General features: G+C 34.9%; 1 protein-coding gene across 1 annotated transcript in view; it reads right to left on the reverse strand.

Annotated features, from left to right (window-relative positions):
• LOC148956926 (uncharacterized) overlaps nt 1-13,612 on the reverse strand; it is a 160,892-nt gene that overhangs the window by 99,766 nt on the left and 47,514 nt on the right. The window contains exon 2 of the mRNA XM_089087789.1: nt 1,496-1,716. Coding sequence (XP_088943915.1) covers nt 1,496-1,716 — 221 coding nt within the window. The remainder of the gene's footprint in view (nt 1-1,495; nt 1,717-13,612) is intronic.

Genomic DNA, 13,612 nt, shown 5'->3' on the forward strand with positions numbered 1-13,612 from the left:
TTATTCTTGTGAATGTGCAATATATAAAACATGTTTTATATAAACCATGTAACAATATAAACGATGTTTTGTCTAACTTGAGGCCGTTTTCGGGATATTTCTACACGTATTTATAATTTTTGCAAGCATTTACCCTATGACAGGTACACAAGACTTTCTTTGGTGAAAATTGCCAATTTCACAAATTTGGCAAAGACAAGATAAAATGCCAAAAAACAAGTAAAATGTCAAATAACACAAAATTGGCAAAAGACAAGATAAAGACGAACAATCTTTGGCGTATCATAAAACACGAATTTTGCGGGGGGGGGGGGCCCAAAAGGCACAGTGCCCTCCTCCAGCTCTCTCGGTACGTTTAAGGTCGTTCGACGGATCCAAGAAAGACTAAACAGCAAATTAGCCTTTGTGCTTGACACGATTAAGCAGAGGAACTTCTTTATCTAGCGTTACATAGTAAAAAACGATAGGGAGTCATCTAGGCATCTACTTGGAGTGGTGTTCTTCGGGTACGTGTACTTCCTAGATATTAAGCTTGTTATAGTTTCTCCAGCACTTTTTAATATATCTTACATAATTTGCTCATTTTTGCGTTTTACTTCAAACTTTGCAAACACGTTCTCCTATGAAATACATTCTAAGGCAAGTGCCTGGAGTAACCTTGAAAATTATAATAGTATCAGAAAAGATCCAACATGATAAATATTTAATTATATAATAGACTTTTACAAAAATTTTCCATTTAAACCCCGGGAAAATCACCCAGAAGCCCGCTACGACAAAATACTTGTCTTTACGACAAGCTGTTACAAAAAGTTTGGCCAAACAAATTTAATGATTGTACACTCAAACTGTATTATAATTTAATGATATTCTAAAGGAAAACCAAAACATTGACATTTCAGTTTTCTCATGTATGTATATAACTATTGACTAGACAATGCGAAGGGAAGGTTTCTTAAAGTATATACGATACAACAAAACTAATTTGGATAACGATTGCCCGTTTTTCAAGTATTTCTGTGAGTAAAAAAAAAGATGACAAAATCAGCTCTTTATATCTTAGGAGACAAATAAAATAGGAGAAAACAGATGGAACTAACTTACATGCCTTAAGTGGCGCTAATCCCCCAAAACTAATTCATCCAAAACCAATAAATTATACACAAAAACTGAGCAGTTATTTTCCAAAAAAACAAGAACCAATTCTATGGCCGTCTAATTCGACTTACCTAAACTAGGAAGCTATAAGGTAGCCATGATAGCTAAATGAATTTTGGGGGCTTGTCGTTTTGTTTCGAGAAAGAAAAAGGTTTAAATTTAATAAACAAACAGGTGTTGATTCTTTCTAAATTTTATTGTACTCAAAAATTACCTTTATGACCTTCCTTCGCTAATTAGTAATGGCGCTAAATTTTAACTTTATACTAAATTGTTTTAAATTCTAAAAAAAAATTAAACCTGTATGATGATCTCAAATAAGAGGAAAATCACCTACCTGCAGCAACCGTTCCATAAGGAGTATATATGACGCCACGCTGAAGAGGTGATTTACTAATAGGAATTGCGTAGCTTAACTCTCTCCTTTTTCTGCTATTCCCGGGATCTATGTCTTCTTTTTCATTTAATTCCGTTTCAATTGCTACGTCATCGCCCACCTCGTTTGACTGATCTATTTTGGCTATGTCTTGATGAATGAGGCCATATTCCTCAGAAACTCTTAACAAAAGAACGTTTAAAATTGAAGCCAATGCAAAACATATTAGATTTATAAAAAAATGGCACCTAAATTTAAAGCTTTTCCTCACATTTTTTCTCCTGCTAAAAAATCAAATACTCTTAAACTTCCCTTAACATTAAACTCCTTGCCTTCACTGTCCCTGGATTCCATATGGAAAGAAAACTAGGACGCTCCTAAACAAGGTTCTTCGTAATCTTGCCAAAACAATTTTTTTTTTAAATTTAACAATTCGTGTTTTTTTTAAGGTTTGTGCATTTACAAACGTTAATTCGGGAACATTTCGGAGAAAAAAATTCGAAGATAGGCAAAGTATTGAAATCGCAACACCAGAAATAAATATAAAATGGTGAACGATAAATAAACTGCAAGAATATTTTCGTGTTAGAGAGTCTTAGGCCCCTGGCCCTAATTATCACATTAACGTCATATATATAATTTATTATTTCCTCTCTGAACCCACTGAAGTACCCCTAACCTTATTATTAGCTGAGTTTTCCTTTCTTTTTTTTTCTTTTTTTTGCTCCATTTAAAATCATTCTTCATTATATTTCAGCTGAAAAGCCTTTTCGTTTCTGAATATTTGCTTATTAGTTAGTATCTGAAAATCAAAAATGCGAATGAGTCATCTGGCTGACTAGACAAGGAATTTTGTCCGCTTGATGCTATGGGAATAGAAAATGGGAGATGGGACGAGTAGGGTTCAAAACTTCTATGCTTTCTTAAAGCCAGAATATAATTTATACTTTACTGAAAAAACTTCAAATGAATGTGCATTGTCGGTTTAATACACATGTGCTGATATTTATTCCTTAAAATCTTAATTAATTATGATTTCTTAAAGTTATAAAAGCGAAAACGTATAAAAGAATTTTTCAGCAAAGCACAAACTATGTTCTTGCTTTTAGAAAGCATAGGGGTTTAGAACCCTGCTCATATTAATTTATGCGTCTTTATATTAATTTCCAAGTCTTTTTCAGGGAAAAGAAAATCATTGTTTGAATCCTTTTGGTTTTCCTTTAAGAATTCATAGTTTGGCCTCCTATTTATATGCTAGAGAAACTTTTTCAGCAACTTTTTACAACATAAACTCTTTTGAAAATCATGACACAAATAGTAGTGTTTAATTTATTCATACACATCCTCTAGTTGACCTGATAAATAAAAGTTAAAAGCTTTCCTAAAAATTACGTCTAGGCTCTTTCATAGCCTAGATACAATTACACTCTTTTGATTTGGTAAAATTTTAAGAGCAGAAGTAGTAACAGAAGTAGCCCCGAAAATTTGAACTTAATACTCTCAGTCGTTCATGGTATATTGCTGAGATGTCTTATTGGCATCCAGCTTACAAACAATGTGTTTTGATTTAACTTTAAAGCAACATTTAGTTTTTAAGCATAATGGGCAAATTACATAGCTGTGGGGGGTTGACCTACCCAATAACCGAAGAGATATAGTCACTAGACCATTCGGCTATGCTGAACAAAATGGATGTCTTGCAATTTTGATTGAAAGTGTCTGAAAAATTATCAGCTAAAGAGGAGGGCTGATTGCCCTTCAATCATTTTTGACTCTTAAGAGGGCGCTATAAATTTTGACTTTCAATCAAATTAGCTACTCTAAAATATAAATGATATTACTAGCTATGATAGAGCATCGCTGCCTATGTCGGGGGAAGGCGTTGTAAGTTATGTCCTAGGGGCACATATGGTTCTTATGGAAGGGATGCTCGTATAAAGTTCTGAGAGGGCTCATTTGATTCGAAATTAAAAGTTCTAGTTCGTTTTTAGAGTAAAAAGAGATCAAATGGTAAATAGCCTCCTGCCTTCCACGCCTTCCCCCCCCCCCAAAGGCATCAGATAAAAATTTGAAGATAGCCTTTTTGTTAAAATAGTTCAAAGGTAATATAACAAAAACTTCGGTGTCGACAAAACTCCCCAGGGTAGGCATTGTAAGTTATACCCTGGGGGCATATAAGGTTCTTACGGAAGGGTGGCTCGCATAAACTTTAGATAGGGCTCATTTGATTGGAAATTTAAAATTCCAGTTCACTTTTTAAGAGTCAAAAGTGATCGAAGGGCAGCTACCCCCCCCCCCCCATACTACGCCTTTTTTCCTCAAATACATCAGATACAAATTTTGAGATAGATATTTTGTTAAAAATACATCAAAGGTTAGATAACAAAACTCCAGTGTTGACAAATCCCCCAGGGCCCGGGTGGCAGGCGTTGTAAGTAACACCCTGGGTGCACATGAATCTTACGGAAGGGATGCTCGTATAAAATTTAGAGAGGGCTCATTTGTTTGGAAAGTGAAAGTTCTAGTTCACTTTTTAAGAGTCAAAAGACATCGGAGGACAACAAGCCTCTCTCCCTCCATGCCCTTTTCCTCCAAATGCATCAGATAAAGATTTTTAGATAGCCATTTTGTTAAAAATAGTTAAAAGGCTAGATAACAAAAACTCAGGTGTCGACACAACCTCCCAGGGCCCGGGGGCATATAAGGTTCTAATGGAACGGATACTCGTATAAACTTCAGAGAGGGCTCATTTGTTTGGAAAGTCAAAGTTCTAGTTCACATTTTAAGATTCAAAAGAGATCGGAGGGCAACCAGCCTCACCCACGCCCTTTTTTCCCCAAATGTATTAGATACAAATTTTGAGATAGACATTTTGTTAAAAACGGTTCAAAAGTCAGATAACAAAAACTCCGGTGTCGACACGACCCCCAGGGCCAGGGGGCAGTCATTGTAAGTTATGCCCTTGGGGCATATAGGGTTCTTTTGGAAGGAATAATCGTATAAACTTTAGAGAGGGCTCATTTGATTGGAAATGAAAAATTCTAGTTCATTTTTAGAGCTAAAAGATATCGGGGGCAACTACCCCCCCCCCCTCCCACACCCTTTTTTCTCCATGTGCATCAGATTAAACTTTTGAGATAGCGATTTTGTTAAAAATAGTTCAAAGGTCATATAACAAACACCTCGGTGTGGAAAAACCTCTTGGTCCTGGGGGCAGGCGTTGTAAGTTTTACCCTTGGGGATTATAAGGTTCTAACGGAAGGGATGCTCGTATAAAATTTAGAGAGGGCTCATTTGATTGGAAATTAAAAGTTCTAGTTCACTTTTTAAGAGTCAAAAGTGATCGGAGGGCAGCAAGCCCCCCCTCCTCCCTACTACGCCTTTATTCCTCAAATGCATCAGATAAAAATATGTGGGTAGACATTTTGTTAAAAATAGATCAAAGGTCAGATAACAAAAACTCCGGTGTTGACAAAGCCCCTCAGGACCTGGGGACAGGTATTGTAAGTTATACCCTTGGGGCATATATGGTTTTTATGGAAGGGATGCTCGTACAAACTTCAGAGAGAGCTCATTTGTTTGTAAAGTGAAAGTTTAGTTTACATTTTAAGAGTCAAAAGAGATCAGAGGGCAACTAGCCCCCCCCCACCTTTTATTCCCCAAATGTATCAGATAAAAATTTTGAGATAGCCATTTTTTTAAATAGTTAAAAAGTCAGATAACAAAAATTTTGGTGTCGACACAACCCCCCTGGCCAGGGGGCAGTCATTGTAAGTTATGCCCTTGGGGCATATATGGTTCTTATGGAAGGAATGCTCGTATAAACTCCAGTGAGGGCTCTTTTGATTGGAAATTGAAAGTTCTAGTTTATCTTTTAAGAGTCAGAAGAGATTCAAGGGTAACTAACCTCCTCCCCACGCCCTCTTTCCCCCAAACCCTTCCAATAAAAATGTTGATAGCCATTTTCTTAAAAATAGTTCAAACATCAGATAACAAAACTTAAGGTGGCGACGAAACCCCTCAGGGCCTGGGGGTATGTGTTGTAAGTTATCCCCCGAGGCCACACATCATTTTTATGGAAGGGATGCTCGTACAAACTTAAAAAGAGGGCTGATTTCATTGGAAAATGAAAGTTATAGTTCACTTTTCAGAGGCAACGCTATAGCGTTGCTTTGTTAGGATCTAGTGCCCTTTTTAAGAGTCAAAGGTGATTGGAGGGCAGCTAGCCTCCCCTCACACCGTTTTTTCCTAAATTCATCGGATAAAAATTTTGAGATAACCGTTTTGTTAGAAATAGTTCAGAGGTCAGATAACAAAAACTCCAGTGTCGATACAACCGCCAAGGGGCCGGGGACTGGCGTTATAAGTTATGCCATGGGGGCATATATGGTTCTTATGGAAGGGATGCTCATGTACACTTTAGAGAGGGCTAATTTTTTTGGTAATTGAAAGTTCTAGTTCACTTTTAAGAGTCAAAAGAGGTTGGAGGGCAACTAGTCCCCCCCCCCGTTCACGTCCTTTTTTCCTCATTAACTAATCTGATAAGAACTTTGAGATAGTAATTTTAACAACAAAAATAGTTCAAAGATCTTATAACGAACTATCCAGGGTCGACACAAACCCCCCAGGGCCTGGGAGCAGGTGTTGTGAGTTACGCCCTGGGGGCATATATGGTTCTTATGGAAGGGATGCTCGTGTAACCTTCAGAGAGGCGTCATTTGATTGGAAATTAAGAGTTTCTAGTTCAGTTTTTGAGAGTCAAAGGAGATTGGAGGGCAACTAGCCCCCCCCTATGACTTTTTACCCAAATTCGTCCGATAAAAATTTTGAGATAGCCATTTTGTTAAAAATAGTTCAAAGGTCAGATACATAAAGAAAGCAAAACGAGCAAAAATGGGGTTTTTATAGGCCAAATTAAAATACTGAAAAAACAAAGCGAATATTTCGAGAGGAAAAACGCCTCTCTTCTTCAGCGCAAAACGAAAAGATGTAACCAAGTAAAGTGCCGAAGAAAAAAAAGCAAAAAAAAAAAAAAACAAACGCGGAAAGTCAATGTGAGTAGAAAGCTATCTATAACTACTGGGCGAACACCGTGCTGCCATCTACAATTTAGTCTAAATCTGACGAGTACATAATTTATTCAAGGATTATCGATCCACTAACAGGTCAATGACCCCTTTTTTCAAGGTCGATTTATTTGCTGTTTCCAAGTGTATTGACTCCGGGGTGAAGTTTGCACATGCGGATTAACGGGGAAGAGATGTATTGATCTAGGACTGACTAGGACAAGTGAATTTCTGAGAAATTGATTTACATAATTAGTGGGGGAATGTATTGATCCGTAACGGGAAACAGGATCACGTGTTACCCTTCTATGCCAATCAGAGGGCCGGATACATCTCCTTCTAAGCCAATCAGGGAGTCGGTTACATCTCATTCTAAGCCAATCAGAGAGTAGGGTACAAAAGGTTTACCATTAAAAAACAAATAGCCCGTGAGATTTAGTATATAACGGACATGGGTTGTGATTAAACATTCAGAAAGTTCCAAGACACTATGGATATAACAATGGAATATATTGATGAGTTGGAAGCCTTGGCTACAGCGATTTATAATGTGAGTTCTGTTTAGTAAATTTTCATAGTTTATTTTCAAATAAAATCATTTTACATAGTCCCCCTCCAGTAAATTCAAATTCAGGTAACCCCCCCCCCCACAATACAAACTTCACTATATGTTGTTTATACTCACTAGAAAGATTAAAATATGTTCTTTTTTAGCCTGTAAACCTAACCTCCCCCTCCACACCCCTCTCAGTTTATGACTTTAATTCTTCCAATAGAAATAACTATGTTTTTGAACTCTTCTTTTGACAGCCAACTTTCTGTCAACCCTTAATATACTTTTTCCATTTAAGCTGCGAACTTGACTTAAGCATTTCCGCAAAGATTTAAATAGCTGATAATTACTGTCACCCTTTTAAAGTACATCCGGTTTCATAATCCTTACGTTAGCGGCTTAACCAAAAGGTTTCACAGAAAAAAAGATACTTTTGTTCAAATTAACATCATAGCTTCTTCATTGCAAATTTGACTATTGCTTTACTGAAAAGGGAGAGGGGCTTTCTTCTGTAAAAAGAGGCCGGGGGATTGTTAAGAGGGGGATGGATGTCAGTTTCATGTAATATTCATTTTGAGTACTCAGTGTTTATATGGGGGGGCTTAGGGTTGCAATGCCTCACTTCTAAAATCTTCATTGTAAAGTGAAAACAAAGTGTTTCTTCGCGTGAAAAGTAAGGGGCCGGGATTTCTAAGAAAAAGGTATATAGCTTTATAATGCATAAACTGAATAGTATTTACGTCTAAGATCGTAAATTTTAAGCCTCTAAGCTGCTGGGTTAACAATCTTTTTTTCTATTTTAAAGCCTATAGACGGGAACATTTAGAAATTTTTCTAAATGGTAAAAATAGAAACAAAGATTTCTATCCTAAGGCTGCAAACTAGTGATTGTCAACTTTTATTTTTTTTACAAGTTTTGCAATAAAAACGTATGATTTCAAAGCATAGTATATTTCTCGTAAAATTTTACTTTTTGCTTTGCTGAAAAAGGGGGAGGGGGACTTCTTTACTATAAATGATTACAAGACAAAATTATGGGTAGGGGGTTTGGAGGCACTAATTTTCCTTCTGTAAAAAATTGGAAAATTATTTCAATACTAAATTTTTTCTTCTTTTTAAGGCAAATTATGAAGAATGTGCATCCCCACCATCGAAGAGAGCAAGAAAGGGTGAAGCAGCCCCATCAGTGCCAGCCCCTATGCAGTTTGGGCATAAACCAAAAAGAGAATGGGCCATAAGGATGGAGAACCCTGCTGTCTCATCTGAGCAAGCCCGTGACATCGCTGGCTCGACTGCACAAGTCCGTACCGTCACTGGCCCTACTGCACAAGCCGCACCCTAATCTGCGCAGGAACGTAACGCCGCCGGCCCGTCCGCCCTCCATCATGCGTTGCCTGGGCCTTCAAGAGCTGCAGCACTTACACAGGTTTAGAAGGTTACCCCCCAGCATGCTTTGCCAGTGCCTTTAGGCACTAAAGTGCAGTCAGGATATAAGATTGTAAACATTTTTACCTGCTTATAGAAATATCTAAACCAACCCATTTTTCATCACTGTAAAAGTGTGTCAGAAATATTAAAATGTTATTTTCGCTATAATCCCCCTCCACACCCCTTGTTTTAAATTTCCCTGCTCCCCCCTCCCTAAAACTCTAAACTTTTAACTATAACTAAACTAAACTTCAACCCTAACTAGAATTCTAGGCTAAGACTCCAAGGTAAAACTCTAAACTCTTAACTAAAAGTAAAGTAGACTAGAACTCTAACTAAAACTCTAAGCTAAGACTCTAAGGTAAAACTCTAAACTCTTAACTATAACTAAACTCAACTTCAGCTCTAACTAAAACTCTAAGATGAGACTCTAAGGTAAAACTCTAAATTCTCAACTAAAACGAAACTAAACTAGAACTCGAACTAAAACTCTAAACTAAGACTCTAAACTAAAACTCTAAGCTCTTAACTGAAAGTAAACTAAACTATAACTCTAACTAAAACTCTAAGCTAAGACTCCAAGCTAAAACTCTAAACCCTTAACTAAAACTAAACTCAGCTTCAACTCTAACTAAAACTCTAAGCTAAGACTCTAAGGTAAAACTCTAAAGTAAAACTAAACTAAACTAGAACTCTAACAAAAGTCTAAGCTATGACTCTAATCTAAAACTCTAAACTCTTAACTATAACTAAACTAAACTTCAACTGTAACTAAAACTCTAAGCTAAGACTCAAGGCTATAACTCTAAACTCTTAACTAAATCTAAACTAAACTAGAACTCTAACTAAAACTCTAAGCTAAGAATCTAGGCTAAAATTCTCAACTCTTAACTATAAGTAAACTAAAATTCAACTCTAACTAAAACTCTAAGCTAAAACTCTAAACTCTTAACTATAACTTAGCTAAACTTCAACTCTAACTAAGACTCTAAGCTAATACTCTAAGCTAAAACTCTTAATTAAAACTAAACTTAACTAGAACTCTAACAAAAACTCTAAGCTAAGACTCTGAGCTAAAAACTCTTAACTATAACTAAACTAAACTAGAACTCTAAAACTCTAAGCTAAGACTATAAGCTAAAACTCTAAACTCTTAACAAAAACTAAACTAAACTAGAACTCGAACAAAAACTCTAAGATAAGACTCTATGGTAAAACTCTAAACTCTTAACTAAAACTAAAATAAACTAGAACTCTAACAAAAACTCTAAGCTAAGACTCTAAAGTAAAACTCTAAACTATAACTAAACTAAACTTCAACTCTAACTAAAGCTCTAAGCTAAGACTCTAGGCTAAAACTCTAAACTCTTAACTAAAACTAAACTAAACTACAACTATAACTAAAACTCTAAGCTATTACTCTAAGCTAAAACTCCAAATTCTTAACTATAACTAAACTAAACTTCAACTCTAACTAAAACTCTAAGCTAAGACTCTAAGGTAAAACTCTAAAGTAAAACTAAAGTAAACTTCAACTCTAACTAAAACTCTAAGCTATGACTCTAAGCTAAAAATCTAAACTATTAAGTATTACTAAAATAAACATCAACTCTAACTAGAACTCTAAGTTAAGAATCTAATCTAAAACTATAAACTCTTATTTAAAAATAAATTAAACTAGAACTCTAACTAAAACTATAAGCTAAGACTCTAAGCTAAAAACTCTAGACTCTTAACTAAAAATAAAGTGAACTTAAACTATAACAAAATCTATGATATATTACTCTAAGGTAAGAATCAAAAACACTTTACTTTAACTAAAATTAACTACAAATATAAATAAAAATATAAGCTAATAAGCTAAGCATAAAAAAATCAACTATAAAATATATCTAAAATAAACTACGACTCTAACAAAAAGTCTACGCTAGAACTCTAAGTTAAAACTCTTAACTAAAACTAAACTAAACTAGAACTTAAACAAAAACTCTAAGCTAAGTCTCTAAGCTAAGACTCCAGTCTAAAACTCTAAACTCTGAACTAAAACTTAACTAATCTACAACTTTAACTAAAACTCTAACTAAGACTCTGAACTAAAACTCTAAACTCTTAACTAAAACTCTTAACTAAACTAGAACTCTAACAAAAACTCTAAGCTAAGACTCTACGCTAAAACTCTAAACTCTTAACTAAAACTAAACTATAACTCTAACTAAAACTCTAAGCTAAGACTCTAAACTAAAACTCTGAATTAAAACTAAACTAAATTATAACTCTAACAAAAACTCTAAGCTAAGACTCTAAGCTAAAACTCTTAACTAAAAACTAAACTATAACTCTAACAAAAACTCCAAGCTAAGACTCTAAACTAAAACTCCAAATTCTTAACTAAAACTACACTAAACTTCAACTATAAATGGAACTAAGGTAAGACTCTAAGCTAAAAATCTAAATTCTAATTAAAACTCTAAGCTAAGACTCTACACTCTAAGCAAAAACTCTTTTTAAAACGAACCTAAACTATAACTCTAACTAAAACTCTAAACGAAAACTCTAAACTAAAACTACTATAACTCTAACTAAGACTGTAAGCTAATACCAAACTGAAACTCTAAACTAAAACTCCTATATAAAACTAAACTAAACTAAAGATGCAATGAAAAACACTAAGCTGTGAACGTAGACTAGAACTATAAACTAAACGTTTAGCTAAAACTAAACTACAAATCCAAAAACAGCTAGCCAAAACTAAAATTATATACAACTCTAACTATAACTCTAAGTGCTTAGATTCTAACTTGAAACTCTAGACTCTGAACTACAACTAAACTAAACTATAGCTCTAACTAAAAGTGTAAGCTAATATCAAACTAAAACTCTAAACTAAAACTAAACTACAACTCTAACCTAAAGCTCTTAACTAAAACTAAACAACAACTCTAACTAAAACTCTTAACTAAAACTAAACTACAACTCTAAACTAAAACTCTTAACTAAAACTAAACAACAACTCTAAACTATAACTCTTAACAAAAATTAAACTAAACTACAATTCTAACTAAAACTCTTAACTGAAACTAAAACTCTAAAGTTTAAACTAAAACTCTTAACTAAAATTAAACTAAACTATAACTCTAACTAAAACTGTAAGCTAACACTCTAAATTAAAACTCTAGACTCTAAACTAAAACTAAACTAAACTTTAACTCAAACTAAAACTCTAAATTAAAACTCTTATCTAAAACTAAACAACACCTCTAAGCTAAAATTCTTAACTAAAACTAAGCTAAACTATAACTCTAAAAATCTAAGCTAAGACTCTAAACTAAAACTAAACTAAACTATAACTCTAACTAAGGTAAACCTTGACGAGGTGTAAAAAAAAATTGAAAAAAATACTATGTTAAAAAAAATTAAAAAAAACGGGTTGGGGGCCCTTTGGGGGCACCGAGGGGGGGGGGCTCTCGGGGAGGGTTGACCCTGAGGGGGGCCTTTGGGGGCCCTTTGGGGGATTGGGGGGCCTTTGGGGGCCCGGGGGGTCCTTTTGGGTTGGAGTAGGGGGGCCCTTTGGGGCTGGAGTAGGGGGGCCCTTTGGGTATGGGGTAGGGGACCTTACAAGACTTTTCAAATGGAACTTGTGTATTATAACAACCACAACGTTTCACCCCAAATCATCTTCTAATTCATCTTCTAAAATCATCTTCTAAAATGTCTCAAGCAGTTTCGCCTAAATCATCTTCTAAAATGTCTCAAACTGTTTCGCCCAAATAATCTTCTAAAATGTCTCAAACATTTTTGCCCAAATAATCCCCTAAAAGTAATTTCTGCGTGTTCCTTTATTTCGGCATCCCTGCGCTGTCACATTTGAAATTCCTAGGAAACCCTTTCCCACGTTAATCTCTTCATCTCGAAGGTGTTCGTAGCTACACTATTATGGTTTAGGATAGAATATCAATTTATCTCTCTAACTTAAAGATCAGAGAAGCCATATTTAAAAATAGAATATTAATTTAGCTCCGTCACTAAAGACCAAAGAAGCCATATTTAAAAATGGAATTTATATCTCTTTAGAGTCCTGCATAATTCCTAGGAAACAACTAATGTCATTTCCAATTCCTTTTGACTCAATCAATACATTCCCCATCGATTATGTAAATCAATTTCTCAGAAATCTATTTCCCCCTCGAGTCCTAGTTCAATACATCTCTTCCCCGTTAATGCGCATGTGCAAACTTCGCTCTGGAATCATTACACCTAGACGAACAACAACAAATAAATCGACCTTGAACCCATTAGACTCGATCAATAATCCTTGAATAAATTATGTCCCGTCAGCGTTAGACTTAATTGTAGGTGGCAGCAGTCTTGTCGTCTGGGAGATATTAGGTCATTTCTACTTTTGATTTAAGGTGCAAGGGCTGTAAGTTGTGAAAGTTGCTTATTATTGCTTTGATACTTTGTTTAATTTGATACTTTGTTAACTTTGACCCTTTCTTTACTTTGATACTTTGGTACTTTGATTTTGTGACTTCGATACTAGTTCTGATACCCTAAAAAAAGTTTGATGTTGAAAAGAAAAATCTTATTTTGAAATAAGGAGTTTTTTAAAAACTTGAAAATTTTTGTAATAAAAAAAAACAACAAATATTAATTTAAAAAAACCTTTCGGAAGTTTTTTCCCAATTCTTTCCGAAGGAATTGAGGTTATGTACTTCTAACAAATTGTGTCTTCACTACAAACAAGAATATGGCTACTGCCCATTTCCCAAACGGTAAAAGTATCATTCTCTTACTTAAATAACCAATTCTCTTACTTAGATTTATCATTCTCTTACTTAAGTGGCTATTAAGTTCTGCAAAATTAGCTTAGTTTTTTTTTTTATAATAATAATTGGGAAATCAGACCTCAAAGATAAGGGATAGAACGATTCAGAAGTTCATTTTAGACCAATGTCGTGTTAAAGAAGTAGGGGCTGTTTGATTCTACTGAATGGTGTCTTCGTTACAAACAAGAGTGTGAATACTGCCCTT

The sequence above is a fragment of the Artemia sp. Qi Xiang Cuo genome, chromosome 1 (genome assembly GCF_049724085.1).
Source record: "Artemia sp. Qi Xiang Cuo chromosome 1, ASM4972408v1, whole genome shotgun sequence".
NCBI lineage: Eukaryota > Metazoa > Arthropoda > Branchiopoda > Anostraca > Artemiidae > Artemia > Artemia sp. Qi Xiang Cuo.